The 25,948-nt window shown below is 55.6% G+C and overlaps 1 protein-coding gene across 1 annotated transcript in view; it reads left to right on the plus strand.

Annotated features, from left to right (window-relative positions):
- snta1 (syntrophin, alpha 1) overlaps positions 1-22,595 on the plus strand; it is a 46,958-nt gene extending 24,363 nt beyond the window's left edge. Inside the window, exons 2-7 of the mRNA XM_086005919.1 lie at positions 7,208-7,415; positions 9,795-10,002; positions 11,636-11,766; positions 16,000-16,196; positions 17,034-17,224; positions 18,780-22,595. Coding sequence (XP_085862045.1) covers positions 7,208-7,415; positions 9,795-10,002; positions 11,636-11,766; positions 16,000-16,196; positions 17,034-17,224; positions 18,780-18,872 — 1,028 coding nt within the window. The 3' untranslated portion in view covers positions 18,873-22,595. The remainder of the gene's footprint in view (positions 1-7,207; positions 7,416-9,794; positions 10,003-11,635; positions 11,767-15,999; positions 16,197-17,033; positions 17,225-18,779) is intronic.
- The last annotated feature ends 3,353 nt before the right edge of the window (positions 22,596-25,948 follow it).

A 25,948-nucleotide genomic window follows, 5' to 3' on the forward strand; every position in this document is an offset into this window, starting at 1 on the left:
CCCCCCCCCCCTCTTCCCCCCCCCTCTTCCCCCCCCCCCTCTTCCCCCCCCCCCTCTTCCCCCCCCCCTCTTCCCCCCCCCCTCTTCCCCCCCCCCTCTTCCCCCCCCCCTCTTCCCCCCCCCCTCTTCCCCCCCCTCTTCCCCCCCCCCCTCTTCCCCCCCCCCTCTTCCCCCCCCCCCCCTTCCCCCCCCCCTCTTCCCCCCCCCCTCTTCCCCCCCCCCTCTTCCCCCCCCCCTCTTCCCCCCCCCCCTCTTCCCCCCCCCCTCTTCCCCCCCCCTCTTCCCCCCCCCTCTTCCCCCCCCCCTCTTCCCCCCCCCCCTCTTCCCCCCCCCCCTCTTCCCCCCCCCCTCTTCCCCCCCCCCTCTTCCCCCCCTCTTCCCCCCCTCTTTCCCCCCCCTCTTTCCCCCCCCTCTTTCCCCCCCCTCTTTCCCCCCCCTCTTTCCCCCCCCTCTTTCCCCCCCCTCTTTCCCCCCCCTCTTTCCCCCCCCTCTTTCCCCCCCTCTTTCCCCCCCTCTTTCCCCCCCTCTTTCCCCCCCTCTTTCCCCCCCTCTTTCCCCCCCCTCTTTCCCCCCCTCTTTCCCCCCCCTCTTTCCCCCCCCTCTTTCCCCCCCTCTTTCCCCCCCTCTTTCCCCCCCCTCTTTCCCCCCCCTCTTTCCCCCCTCTTCCCCCCCCCCCTCTTAACCCCCCCCCTCTTCCCCCCCCCCCTCTTCCCCCCCCCCTCTTCCCCCCCCCCCTCTTCCCCCCCCCCTCTTCCCCCCCCCCCTCTTCCCCCCCCCCCTCTTCCCCCCCCCCCCTCTTCCCCCCCCCTCTTCCCCCCCCCTCTTCCCCCCCCTCTTCCCCCCCCTTTCCCCCCCCCCTTTCCCCCCCCCTTCCCCCCCCTCTCTCCACCCTCTCTTCCCCCCCTCTTTCCCCCCCCCCTTCCCCCCCCCCTTCCCCCCCCTCTCTCCCCCCCCCTCTCTCCCCCCCCCTCTCTCCCCCCCCCTCTCTCCCCCCCCCCTCTCTCCCCCCCCCTCTCTCCCCCCCCCTCTCTCCCCCCCCCCTCTCTCCCCCCCCCTCTCTCCCCCCCCTCTCCCCCCCCGCCCTCTCTCCCCCCCTCTCCCCACCTCTCTCCCTCCCCCCCTTTCCCTCCTCCCCCCCTTTCCCTCCTCTCCCCCTCCCTCCCCCCCTCTCTCCCCCCCCCTCTCTCCCCCCTCTCTCTCCCCCCCCTCTCTCCCCCCCCTCTCTCCCCCCCTCTCTCTCCCCCCCTCTCTCTCCCCCCCTCTCCCTCCCCCCCTCTCCCTCCCTCCCTCCCCCCCTCTCCCTCCCCCCCTCTCCCTCCCCCCCTCTCAATTCACAATTCACATCGCTTTATTGGCATGATAAGTTACATCTTATGTTGCCAAAGCATCAAAATACATTTATGGTTGAGCACATAAACGCAGTTCTATTCATACAGTGTATAAACAGGTATATCCCTGAGTGTATAAATATACATTCGCATTGTTTATATATATTCATTTCTTAGTTTACTGGTTGTCCCTCTGTTCATGGCAAGCTGTAACATAGTGTGCCGCCAGTGTTATACAGCTTCTCTCCTCTCCCAGTAGGAATGGGAGTTTTTGGTTGTCATTCAGATTTCTGAAATCAGGGCATATTTGTGAGAATTTTTGGCAGAAATTCTCCCTGATGTCCTGATATTTTCCACAGGCTGTGAGGAAGTGCATCTCTGTCTCCACTACTCCCTGACTGCAGTGAGAGCATATCCTGTCTTCTCTTGGCAGCCTGGTCTGCCTGTGTCTGCCTTTTTCGATCGCTAGGCTATGTTCGCTAAGTCTGTACCTTGTCAAGGTTCTTCTCAGTTTGTTATCCTTTACCATGGTCAGGTAATCAGCTATGTTGTATTGTCTGTTTAGGGCCAAGTAGCAATTGAGTTTGCTTTGGGTTTTTGTTGTTTCTGCCCAATATGTCAGATATTTTTCCTTTTGCTTAGCGACGATTGTGTTGGGTCGAATTCTTTGTGTTACCCTGTCACTGTCCTGGGGCTGGTTATTGTTAGTAGTTACTTCACTGAGTCCCAGGACTAGTTGACTGAGGGTATTCTTCTTTATGGTCAGCTCTTGGCATTTCAGGGCGTCATAGTGATAGCATTGGGGATTGCTCATTTGTAGGTGATTCCAAAATTTGGTGGCTCTTTTTTGGATAGTGATTATTAATGGATATTGGCCTAGTTCCGCCCTGCATGCATTGTTTACTGTTTTCCTTTGAGTCCGGAGGATACTTTTACAGAATTCTGCATGTAGGATCTCAATTGGGTGTTTGTCCCATTTTGCAAATTCTTGTTGAGTTAGCGGTCCCCATACCTCACTGCCATAGAGTGCAATTGGTTCAATTACTGATTTGAAAATTTTGAGCCAAATGCTAATTGGGATTTCTATTTGGATTGATTTTTTGATGGCATAGAAAGCCCTTCTTGCTTTCTCTTTCAGTTCATTCACAGCCAGTTTGAAGTTTCCCGTAGAACTGATTTTAAGCCCAAGTATGTGTAGTTAGTGGTTTGTTCAATTTTGGTTGTTCCTACTGTGAAATTTATTTTGGGTCCCTGATGTTTGGATCTTTGCTGGAACACAAGGACTTTGGTTTTTTGGGGATTTATTGTCAGGGCCCAAGTCTGGCAGTACGACTCCAGCAGGTCCAGGTTTTGCTGTAGCCCCTCTTTAGTAGGTGACAGCAGAACCAGGTCGTCTGCATAGAGGAGGAATTTAACCTTGGATTCATATAGGGTGAGGCCGGGTGCTGTAGATTGTTCAAGTAGTTTTGCCAATCCATTTATGTAAATATTAAAGAGTGTCGGTGAGATTGGCGAGCCCTGCGTCACCCCCCGCCCCTGTGGGAAGTATTTTGTTTGTTTGTCTCCAATTTTAACTGCACATTTGTTGTTTGTATACATTGATTTAATTACATCATATGTTTTCCCTCCTACCCCACTTTCGATAAGTTTCAGGAATAAACCGTCATGCCAGATGGAGTCGAAAGCCTTCTGGAAATCTACAAAGCATGCGTAGATTTTGCTTTTGTTATGGTGAACGTGTTTGTCAATTAGGGTCTGTAGGGTGAAGATATGATCGGATGTTCTATAGTTTGGCAGGAATCCAATTTGGCTTTTACTCAAGACATTGTGCTCCTCAAGGAAGTTTATAAGTCTTTTGTTTATGATGCTACAGAATACCTTCCCCAGGTTACTGTTTACGCAGATGCCTCGATAGTTGTTTGGGTCGATTTTGTCCCCACTTTTGTATATGGGCGTTATGAGTCCTTTGTTCCAGATATCAGGGAAATAACCGACACTCAGAACCAAGTTGAAGAGTTTTAGGATAGCCAGTTTCATTTTGTTGTCTGTGTGTTTAATCATCTCATTTAGTATGCCGTCTGTCCCGCAGTCCCTCCCCCCTCTCCCTCTCCCCCCCCCTCTCCCTCCTCTCCCCCTCTCCCTCTCCCTCCTCTCCCCCCCCTTCTCCCTCCCCCCCCTCCCTCCTCTCCCCCTTCTCCCTCTCCCCCTTCTCCCTCTCCCCCTTCTCCCTCTCCCCCTTCTCCCTCCCCCCCTTCTCCCTCCCCCCCTTCTCCCTCCCCCCCTTCTCCCTCCCCCCCTTCTCCCTCCCCCCCTTCTCCCTCCCCCCCTTCTCCCTCCCCCCCTTCTCCCTCCCCCCCTTCTCCCTCCCCCCCTTCTCCCTCCCCCCCTTCTCCCTCCCCCCCTTCTCCCTCCCCCCCTTCTCCCTCCCCCCCTTCTCCCTCCCCCCCTTCTCCCTCCCCCCCTTCTCCCTCCCCCCCTTCTCCCTCCCCCCCTTCTCCCTCCCCCCCTTCTCCCTCCCCCCCTTCTCCCTCCCCCCCTTCTCCCTCCCCCCCTTCTCCCTCCCCCCCTTCTCCCTCCCCCCCTTCTCCCTCCCCCCCTTCTCCCTCCCCCCCTTCTCCCTCCCCCCCTTCTCCCTCCCCCCCTTCTCCCTCCCCCCCTTCTCCCTCCCCCCCTTCTCCCTCCCCCCCTTCTCCCTCCCCCCCTCTCCCTCCCCCCTCTCCCTCCCCCCCTCTCCCTCCCCCCCTCTCCCTCCCCCCCTCTCCCTCCCCCCCTCTCCCTCCCCCCCTCTCCCTCCCCCCCTCTCCCTCCCCCCCTCTCCCTCCCCCCCTCTCCCTCCCCCCCTCTCCCTCCCCCCCTCTCCCTCCCCCCCTCTCCCTCCCCCCCTCTCCCTCCCCCCCTCTCCCTCCCCCCCTCTCCCTCCCCCCCTCTCCCTCCCCCCCTCTCCCTCCCCCCCTCTCCCTCCCCCCCTCTCCCTCCCCCCCTCTCCCTCCCCCCCTCTCCCTCCCCCCCTCTCCCTCCCCCCCTCTCCCTCCCCCCCTCTCCCTCCCCCCCTCTCCCTCCCCCCCTCTCCCTCCCCCCCTCTCCCTCCCCCCCTCTCCCTCCCCCCCTCTCCCCCTCTCCCCCTCTCCCCCTCTCCCCCCTCCCTCCTCCCCCATCTCCCCTCTCCCCTCACCCCCTCTCTCTCTCTCTCTCTCCCCCTGAAACCCAAGCTGCTTTTTATTTCTGAAGCGAGACAGATCTTGTTCTGTCGCTATCCTGGGTTCCAGTGACTATGATTAATGAGCTTGTGAGGATATTCGAGAATTCATCCGCATTTTGGACCCCTGCGAGGATTTTGTTTTTTTTATAGCGGCTGAACTGTGTAATCCTGAACTGTGAGCAGCGAAACCTTTACAAGCTGGGCCGTGTCGGTGGGCAGGCCGGGTGCTGTCAGATTGGACTGGTTCCACTGGTCCGTGGTATCAGGACGCTTTGGTAGTTCAGTGACCTCTTGTGGTTTCACCCTCTTGGCCCGGTGCTGGGCACCAACTAAATTCCGGCACACAGCCACAGTGGCCGATCTTTGTGTGCCAGCCCGACAGTAACTGTTGGCAGCCTATTTGGCCTTGGGTGTCGGCCATGGCTCGGTGAGGAGCACTCTCGCCTGTGAAGGCCGTGGCTCGGTGAGGAGCACTCTCAGCTGTGAAGGCCGTGGCTCGGTGAGGAGCACTCTCGCCTGTGAAGGCCGTGGGTTCAAGCCTCACTCACTCCAGGGCAGACGGGCCTCCGTTTTTGTGCTCAAGTCCCTGGAGTGAGGCTTGAACCCACGACCTTCAGAGACGAGAGTGCGAGCCACTGAACCATGTCGAATATCTAGAGTTTTCCCTACATTATAACACTGACTACACTTCAAAAGTACTTCATTGGCTGTAAAGCGCTTTGGGACGTCCTGAGGCTGTGAAAACACTATAGGTCTTTCTCTCACTTTCTCGCTCCCCCTTCCTCGCTCTCTTTTTCTTTTTGTCTCCCTTTCTCGCTCTCTTCCCCCTTCCTCGCTCCCTTTCTCGCTCGCTTCCCCCTTCCTCGCTCCCTTTCTCGCTCGCTTCCCCCTTCCTCGCTCCCCCTTCCTCGCTCGCTCCCCCTTCCTCGCTCGCTCCCCCTTCCTCGCTCCCTCTCGCTCTTGCTCTTTCTCCCCGTCTCTTCCTCTCAAGGTGTAAATTGTTGATGGGACCGAAGCTAAACAAAGTAAAGCAGTCCCTGAATCACTGAGTGGGGAGATGGGCTGAGCGAGATGAACGAGGGAGCCAGCCTCCTCTCCAGTGCTTCATTCTTTCACTCCTCGAGTCTGGACAGCCTGCTTTTGAATGAGACACTTGCCAATAGTTGGGGCTGTTTGCACGGAGGGAGCAGCTTTATTTGGAGTAGTGAGAACAGTGAGTGACTTGTTTTACTAAAGAGCCTTCAGAAAAAATCCATTTTATAAACTGTTCATATTTTCAAACTTATAAACAAACTGTCAGCTGAAACAAATCACTCCTTCGTGTTTTGTTCGTGCTGCTGTGAATTAAAGGGGAACCGTTGTCATAGAGTGCGCTTGATGCAGTGGGTTAACCAATGCCCTTTAACCTCTCGGACTTGGCTCAATGATGGACTGCAAGAGTCCAGCTTGAAATGAGTCGGTCAGTCTTTAGCCTCGGCCAAAAGTGGTGCTGATCAATATTAATTGGGACCTCGGAAGCAAAAAGGTTGAGAACACTTTGTATAAAAGGAGCTTTACCCTGTATCTAACCCCGTGCTGTACCTGCCCTGGGAGTGTTTGATGGGAAAGTGTAGAGGGAGCTTTACTCTGTATCTAACCCCGTGCTGTACCTGCCCTCCATGTTACACAGTACATGGGGTTTTCCCTATCAAACCCTTTCATGATCTTGATCTCTGCGCCTTCTCTTTTCTAGAGAATAGAACCCCAGCCTGTTCAGTCTTTCCTGATGGTTATAACCTCACAATTCTGGTATCTTCATTTTACTGTAAATAATGTTTGTACCTTCTTCTGTGCCTCTATATCCTTTTTGTAAAATGGAGATCAGAAATGAGCACCGTACTCCAGGTGTTAAATAGCCTCCCGACACATTCAGTCTGGACTGGTGCCGGGGAAGAGATACATGAGCTGGGCCTTCAGGGGATGAGTCCAGAACGTAGGAACAGGAGGAGGCCGTTCAGCCCCTCCAGCCTGTTCCGCCATTCAATCAGATCACAGCTGATCTGTATCTTAACTCCATTTACCCGCCCTGGTTCCGTAACCATTAATACTGTTCCTCAACAAATATCTACCAATCTCAGTTTTGACATTTTCAATTGACCCCCGGCCTCAACAGCTCTTTGGGGGAGAGTTCCAGATTTCCACCACCCTTTGTGTGAAGAAGTGCTTCCTGACATCACCCCTGAACGGCCTGGCTCTAATTTGAAGGTTCTGCCCCCTTGTTCTGGACTCCCCCCACCAGAGGAAATAGTTTCTCTCGATCAACCCGATCAACTAATTACACCTCAATTAGATCCCTTAATCTTCTACGCTCGAGGGAACACAAGCCCAGTCTGTGCAACCTGTCCTCGTAATTTAACCCTTTCAGCCCCGGTATTCTGGTGAATCTGTGCTACTCCCCCTCCGAGGCCAATATATCCTTCCTGAGGGGCGGGGCCCAGAACTGAACACAGTCACTCCAGGTGGGATCTGACCAGAGCTCTGTACAACTGAAGCATCGCTTCCTCCTCTTTGTAATCCAACCCTCGAGATAAAGGCCAACATTCAATTAGCTATTTTTATTATTTTTTGCATCTCTCCAGTAGCTTTTAGACGTACGTTTTGCAAATTTACTGATTTGCAAATTTTCTTTTTCCAACGTTAGTGAAATACCTGAAGGAAGTGTCGACATACTTCAAGAACACGGCAGCGGGTTCGGTCCTGGGATGGGATTCAGTGAGTGGCGGAAACTCACCGGCGACCCTGAGCTCACCCCCAGGGTCGCAGCAGGGAGACTTGGAGCAGGAGAAGACCATCCCCTTGAAAATGTGTTACGTCCGAAGGAAAACCAGGCCCCCTGACCTGGAAAACCGGTACGGAGCGGTGCTGGGGGATGGTGGGAATAACACTTGGGAATCTGGGCTTCCGCACGGAGGCAGGGGTTCAGGAACTGCTGATATAGACTGGGAGTGTCGGGGTGCTCAGAGATAAGCGGAGGTGGGAGAGGGGGCTGAATTAGTCAAGTAGGTACTGGGGGCAGAGAGGCTGAGGAGTCTATTCTACAGGCCAACCCACCGTGACACGGCCAGTAAACTGATCTCTCATGGTGTCGTGCCACTCAGAAGGAGGCCATTCGGCCCATTTTACCTATGCCAGCTCTTGGAAAAGGTGTGTCGGTATTTACAGGGGGTCCCCGGGAGTGTGTTAGTATTTACAGGGGGTCCTCGGGAGTGTGTCAGTATTTACAGGGGGTCCCTGGTGTGTGTCAGTATTTGCAGGGGGTCCCCGGGAGTGTGTCAGTATTTACATGGGGGTCCCCGGGAGTGGGTCAGTATTTACAGGGGGACCCCGGGAGTGCGTCAGTATTTACAGGGGGTCCCCGGGAGTGCGTCAGTATTTACAGGGGGTCCCCGGGAGTGTGTCAGTATTTACAGGGGGACCCCGGGAGTGCGTCAATATTTACAGGGGGTCCCCGGGAGTGCATCAGTATTTACAGGGGGTCCCCGGGAGTGCGTCAGTATTTACAGGGGGTCCCCGGGAGTGCGTCATTATTTACAGGGGGTCCCCGGGAGTGTGTCCGTATTTACAGGGGGTCCCCGGGAGTGCGTCAGTATTTACAGGGGATCCCTGGTGTGTGTCAGTATTTACAGGGGGTCCCCGGGAGTGTGTCAGTATTTACAGGGGGTCCCCGGTGTGTGTCAGTATTTACAGGGGGTCCCTGGGAGTGGGGTACCGCAGGGATCGGTCCTTGGACCCCAGCTATTCACAATATACATTAATGATCTAGATAAGGGAACTAGATGTAATATCTCCAAGTTTGCAGACGACACAAAGCTGGGTGGGCGTGTGTGCTGCGAGGAGGATACCGAGAAACTCCAGGATGATTTGGACAGGTTGGGTGATTGAGCAGAAGCGTGGCAGATGCAATATAACGTGGATAAATGCGAGGTTATCCACTTTGGTGTCAAAAACAGAAAGGCAGACTATTATCTGAATGGCAATAGATTGGGAGAAGGGGAAGTGCAACGAGACCTGGGCGTCCTTGTGCACCAGTCGCTGAAGGTAAGCATGCAGGTGCAGCAGGCGGTGAAGAAGGCAAATGGTATGTTGGCCTTCATAGCGAGAGGGTTTGAGTACAGGAACAAGGATGTCCTGCAGTTATACAGGGCCTTGGTGAGACCACACCTTGAGTATTGTGTGCAGTTTTGGTCGCCTTATCTGAGGAAGGATGTTCTTGCCATGGAAGGAGTTCAGCGAAGATTCACAAGGCTGATTTCTGGGATGGCAGGAATGATGTATGAGGAGAGATTGGGTCGATTGGGCTTATACTCGCTGGAGTTTAGAAGAATGAGAGGGGATCTCATCGAAACTTATAAAATTCTGACAGGTCTGGAGAAACTAGATGCAGGTAGAATGTTCCCGATGGTTGGAGAGTCCAGAACCAGGGGTCATAGTCTAAGGATAAGGGGTAAGCCATTTAGGACAGAGATGAGGAGGAATTTCTTCACCCAGAGAGTGGTGAACCTGTGGAATTCTCTACCACAGAAGGCGGTTGAGGCCAAGTCTTTAAATATATTCAAGAAGGAGTTGGATATATTTCTTAGAGCTAAAGGTATCAAGGGATATGGGGAGAAGGCAGGTACGGGGTACTGAGTTTGGATGATCAGCCATGATCTCATCGAATGGCGGAGCAGACTCGAGGGGCCGAATGGCCTACTCCTGCTCCTATCCTCTATGTGTCGGTATTTACAGGGGGTCCCCGGGAGTGTGTCGGTAATTACAGGGGGTCCCCGGGAGTGTGTCGGTATTTACAGGGGGTCCCCGGGAGTGTGTCGGTATTTACAGGGGGCCCCGGGAGTGTGTCGGTAATTACAGGGGGCCCCCGGGAGTGTGTCGGTATTTACAGGGGGCCCCCGGGAGTGTGTCGGTATTTACAGGGGGCCCCCGGGAGTGTGTCGGTATTTACAGGGGGCCCCCGGGAGTGTGTCGGTATTTACAGGGGGCCCCCGGGAGTGGGTCGGTATTTACAGGGGGCCCCCGGGAGTGTGTCGGTATTTACAGGGGGTCCCCGGGAGTGTGTCGGTATTTACAGGGGGTCCCCGGGAGTGTGTCATTAAATTTATATTACCGTACACTGATTAACTGTCTGAGTGAGAGGTGAATTCTTCATTTGGAGATTCACAGTTTCTGGGCTCTACTGTGTGAATAATCTTCTCTCTCTCCGTCCGTGTCTCTCCCCTTTCCTCGTTCAGGTACATTGACCTCTCCTCTGCGGACGGGCAGTCCTCAGTCTCTCTGCGGGTGAAGGATGGTGCCACCGCTCAGTCCTGGTTCAGTGCCCTTCACGGTAATGCCAACGCTCTCCTGCCCAAAGTCAAGGCCGAGATGCGAGCCCTGGCGGGCAGTGCTGGGATAGCTGGGTGTAAAGAAGTTAAACACGTGGGTTGGCTGACGGAGCAGGTGACTTCTCTTCCATCTCCAGTCTCTCTTGTGTCTTCAGGATAAAGAGTTTGTCAAATCTTTTTAAGTTTAAAAAAAAAAGTCATCGCGCGTCAGTTACAGTCAACAGCAACAACTTGTATTTATACAGCACCTGTATCGCGGTAAAACGTCCCAAGGCGTTTCACAGGAGCGATTATCAAACAACATTTCACACCGAGCCACATCTGGCCTCTTGCGTATCCTCGATTCCCATCATTCCACCATTGACGGCCGTGCCTTCAGCCGCCGAGGCCCCGAGCTCAGGAATTCTCTCTCCTGTTGTAAGACCCTCCTTAAAACCGACCTCTTTGACCGAGCTTTTGCTCACCTGCCTTAATATCTCCTTATGTGATTCGGTGTCTAATGTTGTTGGATAATCGCTCCTGTGAAGCGTCTTGGGATGTTTTATTACGTTAAAGGTGCTATATAAATACAAGCCCGTACGGCCCGGAGCGCCCGGCCCCCCCGGAGCGCCCGGCACCCCGGAGCGCGCAGCCCCCAGCCCGTCCGGCCCCTGAGCGCGCGGCCACCGTGCCCGGCTGCCGTACTTGGCAGTCTCACATTTCACTGTAAGCAAAGTGTTTTGACGAGTTTCTGTGAGATTAACAATGATGGGCGAGGAATACTTGTATGTTTGGATATATTTTTGGGCAGGTTTCTGGGCTATTTAATGCATGTGGTGTTTCTATTTTTGTATATCCTAATAAAGGAATCTGAGGCCCGAATCAGACCTCGTTACACGAGGAGAATTTGCCAGCTTCTTCTGAATATCTTTCTGTTTAAGCACAGCTGGCGAAGGTTGTGTGAGCCCCTCGGCCTTGTGCTGCTCGCTCACTGACCACTCTGCCCTCCCTCCCATTCCAATCACCATCTGATGCAAAACCTGGATTGGAATCTCCGGATCATGGAATGAGTGTGTTTGTCACACAAGCTGGAATGGGTGCCATGTAACCCACACCTCCAGCATCAGTTGTTTCCGTATCTTCGCTCTCTCCCCTCGGGGAACAGCGCGAAGCAGTGGCCAGCTCACGGGCTGATTAACAGTCGGACAGGCCGCGACGTGACCGCACCTTCCACGGTCGGGACCACCTTTAGTCCAGCCGATGGTGGGGGGGGTCAGTCCTATACAGGGGGAGGGGTTTATGGACTCCCACAGCCCATATGATGAGGCTGCGGTGTTCACCCACACCCACCGCACACGAGCTGGATCTCCCGTCTCCCCCCCCCCCGGGGGCCGGCCCGGGGCTCCCGTCTCCCCCCCGGGGGCCGGCCCGGGACTCCCATCTCCCCCCCGGGGGCCGGCCCGGGGCTCCCGTCTCCCCCCCCCCCAGGGGCCGGCCCGGGGCTCCCGTCTCCCCCCCGGGGGCCGGCCCGGGGCTCCCGTCTCCCCCCCCCCCCCCCGGGGGCCGGCCCGGGGCACCCGTCTCCCCCCCCCCCCTGGGGGCCGGCCCGGGGCTCCTGTCTCCCCCCGGGGGCCGGCCCGGGGCTCCCGTCTCGCCCTGGGGGCCAGCCCGGGGCTCCCGTTCCCCCCCCCCCCCCCGGGGCCGGCCCGGGGCTCCCGCCGTGTAATTAACACGCGCTGTTTCTAACCGTTACTGTTTCTCGGTTGCAGGTGTCCAATGATGTGGAGAAACCCGTTCTGGCCATTCTCACGGAGAAGGACCTCCTGCTGTACAGCAGTTTACCGCAGACTCGGGACAGTCTGAACAGCCCCAACTCCAGACACCCGCTCATCGCAACCAGGTCAGGACTAGCACTGCCTCCTGCTGGCCGCGGTTTGTATCTCCAAAGCTTTTTAATTCTCCAAACCAGAGGTAGGGCAGAGGTTTGGTGAGAGTGAAAAGGCATTTTTTGCCCATCCCTAGTTACCCCTTGAGAAGGTGGTGCTGGCAGCCCAGGTGATGCAACTGAGTGTCTCGCTCGGCCACTTCAGAGGGCAGATTAGAGTCAACCCTGTTGGTGTGGGACTGGAGTCACATGTAGGCCCAGACCGGGTAAGGACGGCAGGTTTCCTTCCCTAAAGGACATTAGTGAACCAGTTGGGTTTTTATAGCAAAATACAGGAAACTCTCTTTTATCCGGGACCGGCGTGGTGCCGGTTTATCAAAAAGTCCGGATTACAGAGAGGTATAGTTAAAAGGTACGAGAGCGCCGTACACAGCAACAAATCCAGGCTTCCCTGTTGCTTAGCAACAGGTGCAAGAAGCCCGGCCACAGACCAAGCGTCCCTGTTGCTTAGCAACAAGTGCAGGAACCCCGGTTACGCAGCCACAGATCCAGGAACGGCCACTAATATGAAGTAAAACTTACCTGAACCTACTCCTGAATTTTGCCGGTTAACAGAGATTTCCGGTTGGTAAATCGAGAGTTTCCTGTAGCTCAAAATGTCTTTACTCAGAGGGTTGTTGGAGCAGGGAGTGTTTTGCCACAGGGAGGGAGGGGTTGAGGCAGAGAGCACTGCACCTTCTAAGGGAAAAGTGGGTAAATATTTGAAGCAGAGGAAGATGCCAGACTGAGGAAACAACGGGGCAGTGGGATTAGTTTTGGATTGCTGTAGCACCGACACAATGGGCCGAATGGCCTCCTTCTGTGCGGTCAGGCTTGGAGTGACTGATCCCAGCCATGGGGTAACAGGGAGGTGATGAGCTAAAGATTCCTGTAAGTGTGAAGGGAAGAGAGAGACCATCAGAGCAGACCCACTGGGGGCGCTGTCGAGCTCTGCCTTATCCTAGCGGCTAATTGGTCAGATAATCTGCCAACCAGAGTTTCCCCCTAAGGTCCAGGGCCACGCGGCCATGCACCAATCACGAGGTCCCGCGCAGGCTGCTGAGGAGCGCCACCGCTGGACGAGTCGCCCGCGAACGTGGGGCCGCGCAGCAAATTTAAAGGGCCCTTGCAGGGAAAAAATTAGAGGGAACATTGCTCCCAACAACAACTTGCATTTATATAGCGCCTTTAACGTAGTAAAACGTCCCAAGGCGCTGCACAGGAGCGATTATCAAACAACATTTGACACCGAGCCGCATACTGAGATATTAGGGCAGGTGACCAAAAGCTTGGTCAAAGAGGTCGGTTTTAAGGAGCATCTTAAAGGAGGAGAGAGAGGTAGAGAGGTTTAGGGGGGGAATTCCAGAGCTCAGGGCCCAGGCAGCTGAAGGCACGGCCGCCAATGGTGGAGCGATTAAAATCAGGGATGGGCAGGAGGCCAGAATTGGAGGATTGAAGAGATCTCGGTGGGTTGTGGGGCTGGAGGAGGTTACAGAGATGGGGAGGGGGGCGAGGAGGCCATGGAGGGATTTGAAAACCGGGATTAGAATTTTAAATTTGAGGCGTTGCCGGACCGGGAGCCATTGTAGGTCAGCGAGCACAGGGGGTGATGGGTGAATGGGACTGGGTGTGAGTTAGGACACGGGGCAGTGAGCACAGGGGGTGATGGGTGAATGGGACTGGGTGTGAGTTAGGACACGGGGCAGTGAGCACGGGGGGTGATGGGTGAACGGGACTGGGTGTGAGTTAGGACACGGGGCAGTGAGCACAGGGGGTGATGGGTGAACGGGACTGGGTGTGAGTTAGGACACGGGGCAGTGAGCACAGGGGGCGATGGGCGAACGGGACTGGGTGTGAGTTAGGACACGGGGCAGTGAGCACGGGGTGATGGGTGAACGGGACTGGGTGTGAGTTAGGACATGGGGCAGTGAGCACGGGGTGATGGGTGAACGGGACTGGGTGTGAGTTAGGACACGGGGCAGTGAGCACAGGGGGTGATGGGTGAACGGGACTGGGTGCGAGTTAGGACACGGGGCAGTGAGCACGGGGTGATGGGTGAACGGGACTTGGTGCGAGTCAGGACACGGGGCGGTGAGCACGGGGTGATGGGTGAACGGGACTGGGTGTGAGTTAGGACACGGGGCGGTGAGCACGGGGTGATGGGTGAACGGGACTGGGTGTGAGTTAGGACACGGGGCAGTGAGCACAGGGGGTGATGGGTGAACGGGACTGGTTGCGAGTTAGGACACGGGGCAGTGAGCACAGGGGGTGATGGGTGAACAGGACTGGGTGTGAGTTAGGACACGGGGCAGTGAGCACAGGGGGTGATGGGTGTACGGGACTGGGTGTGAGTTAGGACACGGGGCAGCGAGCACGGGGTGGGTGAACGGGACTGGGTGTGAGTTAGGACACGGGGCAGCGAGCACAGGGGGTGGGTGAACGGGACTGGGTGTGAGTTAGGACACGGGGCAGTGAGCACAGGGTGGGTGAACGGGACTGGGTGTGAGTTAGGACACGGGGCAGCGAGCACGGGGTGGGTGAACGGGACTGGGTGTGAGTTAGGGCACGGGGCAGTGAGCACGGGGTGATGGTTGAACGGGACTGGGTGTGAGTTAGGACACGGGGCAGTGAGCACAGGGGGTGATGGGTGAACGGGACTGGGTGTGAGTTAGGGCACGGGGCAGTGAGCACAGTGGGTGACGGGTGAACGGGACTGGGTGTGAGTTAGGACACGGGGCAGTGAGCACGGGGTGATGGGTGAACGGGACTGGGTGTGAGTTAGGACACGGGGCAGTGAGCACAGGGGGTGATGGGTGAACGGGACTGGGTGTGAGTTAGGACACGGGGCAGTGAGCACAGGGGTGAGGGGTGAACGGGACTGGGTGTGAGTTAGTACACGGGTCAGTGAGCACAGGGGGTGATGGGTGAACGGGACTGGGTGTGAGTTAGGACACGGGTCAGTGAGCACAGGGGGTGATGGGTGAACGGGACTGGGTGTGAGTTAGGACACGGGGCAGCGAGCACAGGGGGCGATGGGTGAACGGACTCTGCGAGTTGGGACACGGGCAGCCGAGGTTTGGATGAGCTGAAGTTTACGGAGAGTGGAAGATGGGAGGCTGGTCAGGAGTGTGTTGGAATAGTCGAGTCTGGAGGTAACAAAGGCCTGGATGAGGGTTTCAGCAGCGGATGAGCTGAGGCGGGGCGGAGACGGGCGATGTTACGGGGGTGGAAGTAGGCGGTCTTGGTGATGGAGAGGACATGGGGTTGGAATCTTATCTCGGGGTCAAATGTGACACCAAGGTTCCTTGGTGACTAGATAGGTCCCAGGATCTGGCCAGGAGTGGCTCTCTTCTGTCTGATTTCCCCTCCTGTCATTGGATAATCTGGTCAGTACCTCCCCACTCGATGGAGCTCAAAACACCAGCCATCCCGGCTCCGTAGCGCATGCTCCCTCAGCCGCACATGTTTGTCATAGAGTTATACAGCACAGAAAGAGGCCCTTCGGCTCATCGTGTCCGCGCCGGCCATCAAGCCCTGTCTATTCTAATCCCATTTTCCAGCACTTGGTCCGTAGCCTTGTATGCTATGACGTTTCAACTGCTCATCTAAATGCTTCTTGAATGTTGTGAGGGTTCCTGCCTCTACCACCCTTTCAGGCAGTGAGTTCCAGATTCCAACCACCCTCTGGGGGAAAAAGTTTTTCCTCAAATCCTCTCTAAACCTCCTGCCCCTTACCTTGAATCTATGCCCCCTGGTTATTGACCCCTCTACTAAGGGGAAACGTTCCTTTCTATCTACCCTATCTATGCCCCTCAATTTTGTACACCTCAATCAGGTCCCCCCCCTCAGCCTTCTCTGCTCTAAGGAAAACAACCCCAGCCTGTCCAGTCTCTTCATAGCTGAAGCGCTCTAGCCCGGGTAACATCCTGGTGAATCTCCTCTGCACCCTCTCTAATGCAATCACATCCTTCCTATAGTGTGGCGACCAGAACTGCACACAGTACTCCAGCTGTGGCCTAACTAGCGTTTTGTACAGCTCCATCATAACCTCCCTGCTCTTATATTCTATGCATTTCTATTGTGTTTGCGTTCAGTGTTGTTGCCTTGGAAGGCAGGCAATAGCGGCCGGAGTCAGCTCCGGGGTGGGTGAGGCTCGGGCTGGCCATTGATGGATGGAGGGGTTAATGAGGTCCATGTTCCATGTTTCAGGCTGGTTCACTCCGGCCCCGCCAAAGGGTCGTTGTTGGCAGACACGGACCTGTCCTTCGTCCTCCGAGCTGGCACTCGGCACGGAGTGGAGACTCGCCTCTTTTCCGCGGAAATCCACCTCGACTTGTCCACGTGGACGCGGCTGCTGGTCGACGGGTGTCACAGCGCGGCCGAGCTGATTCAGGAGGTCGTCACAGGTGAGAAATCTTTCCTCTTGCATTGAGATTCCCGGGCCAGGTCTCCTTGCTGCCCCCTCCCTGTCCGCCCCTCCTCGCCCTCACCCTCCTCTTACCCCCCCTCCCGGTGGGTAGATAATTAACTTCACAAAACCACTCCTCCCTCAGCCCCGGTCCACATGCGATTATTCTATATTGGACTCTCCCCCTGTACTCCCCCCTCGCCCCCCTAGTTTTGAGCTCCTATCATACCGAAAAGTAAAGTAACAATCAGCGCTGTTAATGTCTCTCTAACCCGGAATGCTGACCCGGCTCCCTATTTCCCTGCACTGGCCTCTCGCTCCCCCAGCACTCTGAACATGTCCACCAGGCTGTGGGGAGAAGTCATTTGTCGAACCTGGTTTGAAGTTTGAGAATCTTGCGTCCTCTAGTCCTACAGTCAATGCTACGTTAAAGATCTCGCTTTCTTCCTCTTTTATCTGTACATTTCATTACTTTAAAGACCTGTTGTTGTGTGTCCGTTTGATGCCGTTCAGTGATGACTGGGACCTACCGGCTGATTTACAGACCAGGATGTTTCGGGGTCGCGATCCCTTCCAACTTGCAACAAATTGACACAAAGGTCATTTAATAAAATTACCACATCTCAGATTGGAGAATAGGGCAGAAGTACCAGGTGTTTGCTAAGAATCTTTGAAGGGACAATAAACCCCCCCCCTCCCCTCTCCCCGCTGTCTCTTGCCCCTCCAGACCGAAGACTGAGAGAAATAATGTCTCGGCATGTCTCTCGGAAAATCTCAATAGCTTGATGGAAGAGAGGGTCTAACGTTCCCTGCGCTGCCCACTCTTGTGTTTCAGCGTGTACCTGGAATGGTCAGGAATGCAAACTGGCTGTCCACCTGGAAAAGGGATTCAGCATCTACCAGGAGAGCCCCGATGGGGGCAGACCCAAGGTCCTCCTCAACCAACCCTTCGAGAAACTTCGCATGTCTTCAGACGATGGCGTCAAAGTGATGTACCTGGACTTTGGGGGACCTGAAGGGGAGATTGTGAGTACTTTGGTCGGGCTTTGTTCGACATAGAATCCATGACACGGAAGGTGGGATACGGTTTAGTGTAAGTGGTGCTGTTACTGGACTAATAATCCCGGGAACGCGAGTTCAAATCCCACCAGGGCAGTTTAAGAATCTGAATTCAGTTTGACAAAAGATCTGGGAATAAAAACCTGTGATAAGTAAAAGTGACCATGAAGCTGTCGGATTGTTGTAAAAACCCAACGGGTTCACTAATGCTCCTTAGGGAAGGAAATCTGCCGTCCTTACCCGGTCTGGCCTATATGTGACTCCAGTCCCCAGACTAACATGGTTGACTCTTAACATTAAAAAAAAATTTAGTTATTAATTATTGGGATGTGGGCGTCACTGGCGAGTCCAGCATTTATTGCCCATCTCTAACTGTCCTTGAGAAGGTGGTGGTGAGCCGCCTTCTTGAACCGCTGCAGTCCGTGTGGTGAAGGTGCTCCCACAGTGCTGTTAGGGAGGGAGTTCCAGGATTTTGACCCAGCGACGATGAAGGAACAGCGATAAATTTCCAAGTCAGGATGGTGTGTGACTTGGAGGGGAACTTGGAGGTGGTGGTGTTCCCAGCGCCTGCTGCCCTTGTCCCTCTGCTGGCCTAGCAAGCCAGTATTGAACATTACAGAGCATGTAATCCAGGCTGACACTCTCAGTGCAGTACTGAGGGAGCGCTGCACTGTCGGAGGAGGCAGTACTGAGGGAGCGCTGCACTGTCGGAGGGGGCAGTACTGAGGGAGTGCCGCACTGTCGGAGGGGCAGTACTGAGGGAGTGCCCCACTGTCGGAGGGGCAGTACTGAGGGAGCGCTGCACTGTCGGAGGGGGTAGTACTGAGGGAGCGCCGCACTGTCTGAGTGGCAGTCTTTCAGATTAGAAGTTAAACCCTCTCGGGTGGAAGATCCCACGGCCACCATTTTAAAGGAGAATTCTCCCCGGTGTCCTGGGGCCAATATTTATCCCTGAACCAACATCACCAAAACAGATTATCTGGTCAGTTGCCACATTGCTGTTTGTGGGAGCTTGCTGTGCGCAAATTGGCTGCCGCGTTTCCTACATTACAACAGTGACTACACTTCAAAAAGTACTTAATTGGCTGTAAATGTTGAGGTTGTGAAAGGCGCTATAGAAATGCAAGTCTTTCTTTCAGGGAGAATCTTTGCAGAGCTATATCCAAGTTGCATAGATGCCTCAAGGATAATCTTTGGGGTGGGGGGGGAGTTATTTAGCAGAATCCTCTCACGGGAGATTAAAGGGAAGATCATCTCTTGAAGCAATACGATTGTTGAAGAAACCGTTACTGATCGCGAGACGATGACTGTTGCCGATCGCTGGAGATGAAGCTTTTTGGTGAGCTGCCCGAGGTCCTACTCAGTCTTTGGGAGGCTCGCACGGAAAGCTTCAATCTCTCTGCTCAGTGAGATGGTAAACATCTCAAGTTGCTGAGACCAAGCGATCTCGGTGTCCTGTTTTTATTGCCCAGTGGGGCAACAGCGCAAAGAACTCAGTAACTGGAAACTTTCTCTGTTGCAGCAACTCAATCTGCAGTCCTGCCCCAAAACCATCGTTTTCATCATCCACTCATTCCTCTCGGCGAAGGTGACTCGACTCGGGCTCCTAGCCTAAAGGTGGCGAGCGCGGAGGAGTGGGAGAGACTCTCGGACAGGGCATTGGGCCGACTGACCAACAGCTTGGAATGAAAACAAATCCGTTTTTTTTTTTAAGTTTTGATTTTAACCTTTGCCAAGAGGGTGTTTCGATTCTTTTCACATAAACAAAGGATCCAGTTCCTATCACTAAACTTTCTCTCTTCAGCTTCTCCCCACCCTGTTGTGTTGTTACTTAGACTCTGGGTAGGGCGAGCGTAATGGTTCTGTTACTGGACTGACAATCCAGGGAAAGTGAGTTCACATCCCACCGTGGCCAGTTTGAGAATTAAAAAATATCTGGAAATAAAAAGCTGGTACCAGTAAAAGTGACCGTGAGGCTGTCGGATTGTCGTAACAACCCAACTGGTTCACTAATGTCCTTTAGGGAAGGAAATCTGCACGTCCTTACCCGGTCTGGCCTATACGTGACTCCAGTCTCTCACCAACGTAGTTGACTCTTAACTGCCCTCCGAATTATTACATCTAACAAACCCCTCAACTCCCATCAAAACCACAACACAGATCAACAAGAGCGGGTCACGATCCCCACAGAACTGTGTCAAACAAATCAGTCAATTTATCAATGTCGTCTCTTCTAAAACAAAAAACTCACACAGAAAATCACATTTTCTAACAGTGCAAATAAAATATTTCTCTGTAAATTTCTAATGCTCAGTATTTTAAATTGGGATTGCGGAGTGTATAACAGTCTTTCTGAATGACCTTTATATATTACACCTCAGTAAGTTAGCTCAGAGGGTTGACTAAATGTTCCCAGGACCTTTCTACAGGCAGGGTGAAGGTTTTTATTTTTGCTTTTGTATAAAATCTTTCTCCGCCCGCACAATCCTGTTTTTCGAGGTGATTCCTGAGCACTGTCTGACCCCTGGCCCAGATCGCTGTTCACCGTGTGACGCCAGGCAGCGAGTGTGAGCAGGACATTCGGTCATGGGCGCTTCGTACTGGAGCACTGCTCTGTCCCCTCGCACACCTGCGCACTCTCGCCAGTATTTCTGGCCGCCCCCCCTCGTACACGGACACCGAAACCCCTTTTGGAACCTTCAACACATCTCTGCTCGGATCGGCTAACTTGCCGTAGGCGGAGGTGGAACCTGGAACTTTCCTGTGACTCAGTGTCACTGCCTGCACTGGTTTTCCCCAGTCTGTCTAGGCCCCAGTCCTGTTGCTATGGTTTTCTCCAGTCCGTCTAGGCCCCAGCCCTGTTGCTTTGGTTTTCCCCAGTCCGTCTAGACCCCAGTCCTGTTGCTATGGTTTTCCCCAGTCCGTCTAGGCCCCAGTCCTGTTGCTATGTTTTTCTCCAGTCCGTCTAGGCCCCAGTCCTGTTGCTATGGTTTTCCCCAGTCCGTCTAGACCCCAGTCCTGTTGCTATGGTTTTCCCCAGTCCGTCTAGGCCCCAGTCCTGTTGCTATGTTTTTCTCCAGTCCGTCTAGGCCCCAGTCCTGTTGCTATGGTTTTCCCCAGTCCGTCTAGGCCCCAGTCCTGTTGCTATGGTTTTCTCCAGTCCGTCTAGGCCCCAGTCCTGTTGCTATGGTTTCCCCCAGTCCGTCTAGGCCCCAGTCCTGTTGCTATGGTTTTCTCCAGTCTGTCTAGGCCCCAGTCCTGTTGCTATGTTTTTCTCCAGTCCATCTAGGCCCCAGTCCTGTTGCTATGGTTTTCTCCAGTCTGTCTAGGCCCCAGTCCTGTTGCTATGTTTTTCTCCAGTCCGTCTAGGCCCCAGTCCTGTTGCTATGGTTTTCCCCAGTCTGTCTAGGCCCCAGTCCTGTTGCTATGGTTTTCCCCAGTCCGTCTAGGCCCCAGTCCTGTTGCTATGGTTTTCCCCAGTCTGTCTAGGCCCCAGTCCTGTTGCTATGGTTTTCCCCAGTCCGTCTAGGCCCCAGTCCTGTTGCTATGGTTTTCCCCAGTCCGTCTAGGCCCCAGTCCTGTTGCCACACATAACACTGTAAGCTGGTGCTAACGGGTTGGTTCTTGGCCGTGGCTGGTTTCTAAAGCACCAGCTCATTGTTTGGCTCCGATAATTTCAAAAGTTAAGTTCCAGCCAGAAGAGTTAACGATGAGGCCAGGCTGCCCTCACTGCTCTCCAGCCCTTTGATCCTTTTTCTAGTTTCTCTGGAAGATTGTGTACAATGTCTTTGTTACGGTGCCAAACTGCAGACTCCTGGATGTTGAAAGAACCTTTCTTTTTATAAACATTTTTCCTCCATCAAACATGGACTTGCAATATTAGACTCGATGCCTCGGTAATAATCTTTTGACGCTGTGAAATATTTTATAATTTTTCTCTCGCCTCAGGTGGTCTGGACATGGAGCTACTGCGGCCTAGCAGGCCATTGGGAAGCCTGCTCTAGGATTACCAACCCGCCAGGATTATCCTGGAGTCTCCAGGAATTAAAGATCAATCTAGACGGGGGGAGGGGGTCAGACTGTAGACGGAGGGAGGGGGTCAGACTGTAGACGGGGGGAGGGGGTCAGACTGTAGACGGGGGGAGGGGGTCAGATTAGACGGGGGGAGGGGGTCAGACTGTAGACGGGGGAGGGGGTCAGACTGTAGACGGGGAGGGGTTCAGACTAGACGGGGGGAGGGGGGTCAGACTGTCGTGTTCCAGTTTTCTCACGGTAGCAAAATTCTTTATTGGTCAGTTTAAAATGGCTGACAATTAACTCCAAATTACTTCCAGAAAGTTGTTTTATTCAGTGACGGGGGAGTGTCTCTGTCTCTCTCGCTCTCGGTCTCTCTCGCGCTCGGTCTCTCTCGCGCTCGGTCTCTCTCGCGCTCGGTCTCTCTCGCGCTCGGTCTCTCTCGCGCTCTCCACCAAGACCACTGTCTTCTGGTGAGTGTTAATCGATGTCTGTGCACATCACAGCACAGCAGACTGAGAGGAGCTTTTGAATTCAGTCCAACTTGTTTATTTCTTTCCCCCACGATCGATCCCTCTCTCCCTCTCTCCAAACGCTCCCCCCTCTCTTGCTTCTCCCCCACCCCCCCGGCCGGGCTTGGCAGGGGAGACGCTGAGATGCAGAATCAGAATCATGGAGGGGTTTTAATAAGGAGAAACTGTTTCCAGTGGCAGGAGGGTTGATAACTGGGAGACCCTGATTTAAGATAATTGGCAAAAGAACCAGAGGGGAGATGAGGAGAATGTTTTTACGCAGCGAGTTGTTGTGATTTGAAATGCGCTGCCTGAAAGGGCGGTGGAAGCAGATTCAATAGTAACTTTCAAAAGGGAATTGGATAAGTTGAAAAGTAAAAAGTTGCGGGGCTCTGGGGAAAGAGCGGGGGAGTGGGATAATTGGAGAGTTCTTTCAAAGAGCCGGCACAGATGCGATGGGCCGAATGGCCTCCTGTGCTGAGAGATTCTATAACATGGGGTGGGTGGGAGCGGAAACTGTTGAAAACTCTTCGCCCTCTCGGTGCTGGGACCAATCCTGGCCCAACGAGAGCCCTCGGAGTTTGAACTGTTCGGTATTTCAGAGCCGAGTTATTCTCGGACCTTCTGTTTCATTTGGCTCTAATTTGACTTCCTCTTGTTTCCTTTCCTTCTACGAGTTTATACCTGATGGGAGTTTTCGCAGAGAAGCAATGTATATTATATCCATATTAATTTAAGAACGAGCTTTGCCAGCTTTCATTGTATATACCTCGGATGTGGAATTAAAATCAAGACATTTATAATCCTTGAAAGGCCGTGTGTCCGTGATTTTGCTCTGCCTCCACCTCGCTTGTTTCTAGTGTGTGACAACGGGCTGTTCGACCGGGATAGCTGTGCAGCAGCCTTGTCTGCCTCACCCAGTCGGCCATTCTACATCAGAGTCTCAGCAGACTACTCCACTGTGGCAGGCATCGCAGCTGACCCAGTCTGGACCTCAGAGGCTGGATAACGATCGGGCATCAGATCCCAGGCTGAGGGAGCGCCGCACTGTCGGAGGGGCAGTACTGAGGGAGCGCCGCACTGTCGGAGGGGCAGTACTGAGGGAGCGCCGCACTGTCGGAGGGGCAGTACTGAGGGAGCGCCGCACTGTCGGAGGGGCAGTACTGAGGGAGTGCTGCACTGTCGGAGGTGCCGTCTTTTGGATGAGACATTAAACCAAAGCCTCATCTCTGCTCTCTTGGATAGATGTAAAAGATCCCACGGCACTATTTTGAAGAAGAACAGCGGAGTTCTCCCTGTTGTCCTGGGCAATGTTTACCACTCAACCAAAATCACTAAATCAGATTATCTGGTCATTTATCACATTGCTGTTTGTGGGATCTTGTTGTGTGTAAATTAGCTGCCGCTTTTCCTACATTGTAACAGTGACCACACTTCAAAAAGTACTTCATTGGCTGTAAAGCGCTTTGGGACGTCCGGTGGTTGTGACAGACGCTATAGAAATGCAAGTCTTCCCTGCTTTTGTTGTTTTATATAAATCTCCCACTATGGATTTCACTCTCTCCCGGACGCACCAATATTAATTTCCCTACTGACAGCCTGTGCCAGAATCCACCACTATCAACAGTGAGTGAGAGCTGGGATGGTGAGACCGTGTGGGGCAGGCTGACCGGCCCCTCTGATTTGCCCTTCCTCACTGAAGGGGGGGCAGAGTCCCCACTGGGTCTGACTCCTCCTAATCTCCGAGGCCTGGCTGGGCTGGGAAATCACCGTGGTGCTGGGCGGGGTGTGAAATCACCGTGTGGGGCGGGGCAGGGCGGGCAATCACCGTGTGGTGCTGGGCGGGGTGTGAAATCACCGTGGTGCTGGGCGGGGTGTGAAATCACCGTGTGGTGCTGGGCGGGGTGTGAAATCACCGTGTGGTGCTGGGCGGGGTGTGAAATCACCGTGTGGTGCTGGGCGGGGCGGGCAATCACCGTGTGGTGCTGGGCGGGGTGTGAAATCACCGTGTGGTGCTGGGCGGGGTGTGAAATCACCGTGTGGTGCTGGGCGGGGCGGGCAATCACCGTGTGGTGCTGGGCGGGGCGGGCAATCACCGTGTGGTGCTGGGCGGGGCGGGCAATCACCGTGTGGGGCGGGGCGGGCAATCACTGTGTGGTGCTGGGCGGGGCGGGCAATCACCGTGTGGTGCTGGGCGGGGCGGGCAATCACCGTGTGGTGCTGGGCGGGGCGGGCAATCACCGTGTGGTGCTGGGCGTGGCGGGCAATCACCGTGTGGTGCTGGGCGGGGAAATCACCGTGTGGTGCTGGGCGGGGAAATCACCGTGTGGTGCTGGGTGGGGTGTGAAATCACCGTGTGGTGCTGGGCGGGGCGGGAAATCACCGTGTGGTGCTGGGCGGGGCGGGAAATCACCGTGTGGTGCTGGGCGGGGCGGGAAATCACCGTGTGGTGCTGGGCGGGGCGGGAAATCACCGTGTGGTGCTGGGCGGGGCGGGAAATCACCGTGTGGTGCTGGGCGGGGCGGGAAATCACCGTGTGGTGCTGGGCGGGGCGGGAAATCACCGTGTGGTGCTGGGCGGGGCGGGAAATCACCGTGTGGTGCTGGGCGGGGCGGGAAATCACCGTGTGGTGCTGGGCGGGGCGGGAAATCACCGTGTGGTGCTGGGCGGGGCGTGAAATCACCGTGTGGTGCTGGGCGGGGCGTGAAATCACCGTGTGGTGCTGGGCGGGGCGTGAAATCACCGTGTGGTGCTGGGCGGGGCGGGAAATCACCGTGCTGGGTGGGGCGGGAAATCACCGTGTGGTGCTGGGCGGGCAATCACCGTGTGGTGTTGGGCGGGGCGGGAAATCACCGTGTGGTGCTGGGCGGGGTGTGAAATCACCGTGTGGGGCGGGGTGGGAATTCACCGCGTGGTGCTGGGCGGGGTGTGAAATCACCGTGTGGGGCGGGGTGGGAATTCACCGCGTGGTGCTGGGCGGGGTGTGAAATCACCGCGTGGTGCTGGACGGGGCGTGAAATCACCGCGTGGTGCTGGGCGGGGCGGGAAATCACCGTGTGGTGCTGGGCGGGGCGTGAAATCACCGTGTGGTGCTGGGCGGGCCGGGAAATCACTGTGCTGGGTGGGGCGGGAAATCACTGTGTGGTGCTGGGCGGGCAATCACCGTGTGGTGTTGGGCGGGGCGGGAAATCACCGTGTGGTGCTGGGCGGGGCGTGAAATCACCGTGTGGGGCGGGGTGGGAATTCACCGCGTGGTGCTGGGCGGGGCGTGAAATCACCGCGTGGTGCTGGACGGGGCGTGAAATCACCGCGTGGTGCTGGGCGGGGCGGGAAATCACCGCGTGGTGCTGGGCGGGGCGGGCAATCACCGTGTGGTGCGGGGCGGGCAATCACCGTGTGGTGCTGGGCAGGGTGGGAATTCACCGTGTGGTGCTGGGCGGGGTGGGCAATCACCGTGTGGTGCTGGGCGGGGCGTGAAATCACCGTGTGGTGCTGGGCGGGGCGGGAAATCACCGTGTGGGGCTGGGCGGGGTGGGCAATCACCGGGTGGGGTGGGCAATCACCGGGCGGGGTGGGCAATCACCGTGTGGTGCTCGGCGCGGTGTGAAATCACCGTGTGGTGCTGGGCGGGGCGGGAAATCACCGTGTGGTGCTGGGCAGGGCGGGCAATCACCGTGTGGTGCTGGGCGGGGTGGGAATTCACCGTGTGGTGCTGGGCGGGGTGGGAATTCACCGTGTGGTGCTGGGCGGGGTGGGCAATCACCGTGTGGGGCTGGGCGGGGCGGGCAATCACCGTGTGGTGCTGGGTGGGGTGTGAAATCACCATGTGGTGCTGGGCGGGCAATCACCGTGTGGTGTTGGGCGGGGCGTGAAATCACCGTGTGGTGCTGGGCGGGGCGTGAAATCACCGTGTGGGGCGGGGTGGGAATTCACCGTGTGGTGCTGGGCGGGGTGTGAAATCACCGCGTGGTGCTGGACGGGGCGTGAAATCACCGCGTGGTGCTGGGCGGGGTGGGAAATCACCGCGTGGTGCTGGGCGGGGCGGGCAATCACCGTGGTGCGGGGCGGGCAATCACCGTGTGGTGCTGGGCAGGGTGGGAATTCACCGTGTGGTGCTGGGTGGGGTGGGCAATCACCGTGTGGTGCTGGGCGGGGCGTGAAATCA

This window comes from Somniosus microcephalus, chromosome 13 (assembly GCF_052327205.1).
Source record: "Somniosus microcephalus isolate GS21.2 chromosome 13, FLI_Smic_1.0, whole genome shotgun sequence".
Taxonomy (NCBI): Eukaryota; Metazoa; Chordata; class Chondrichthyes; order Squaliformes; family Somniosidae; genus Somniosus; species Somniosus microcephalus.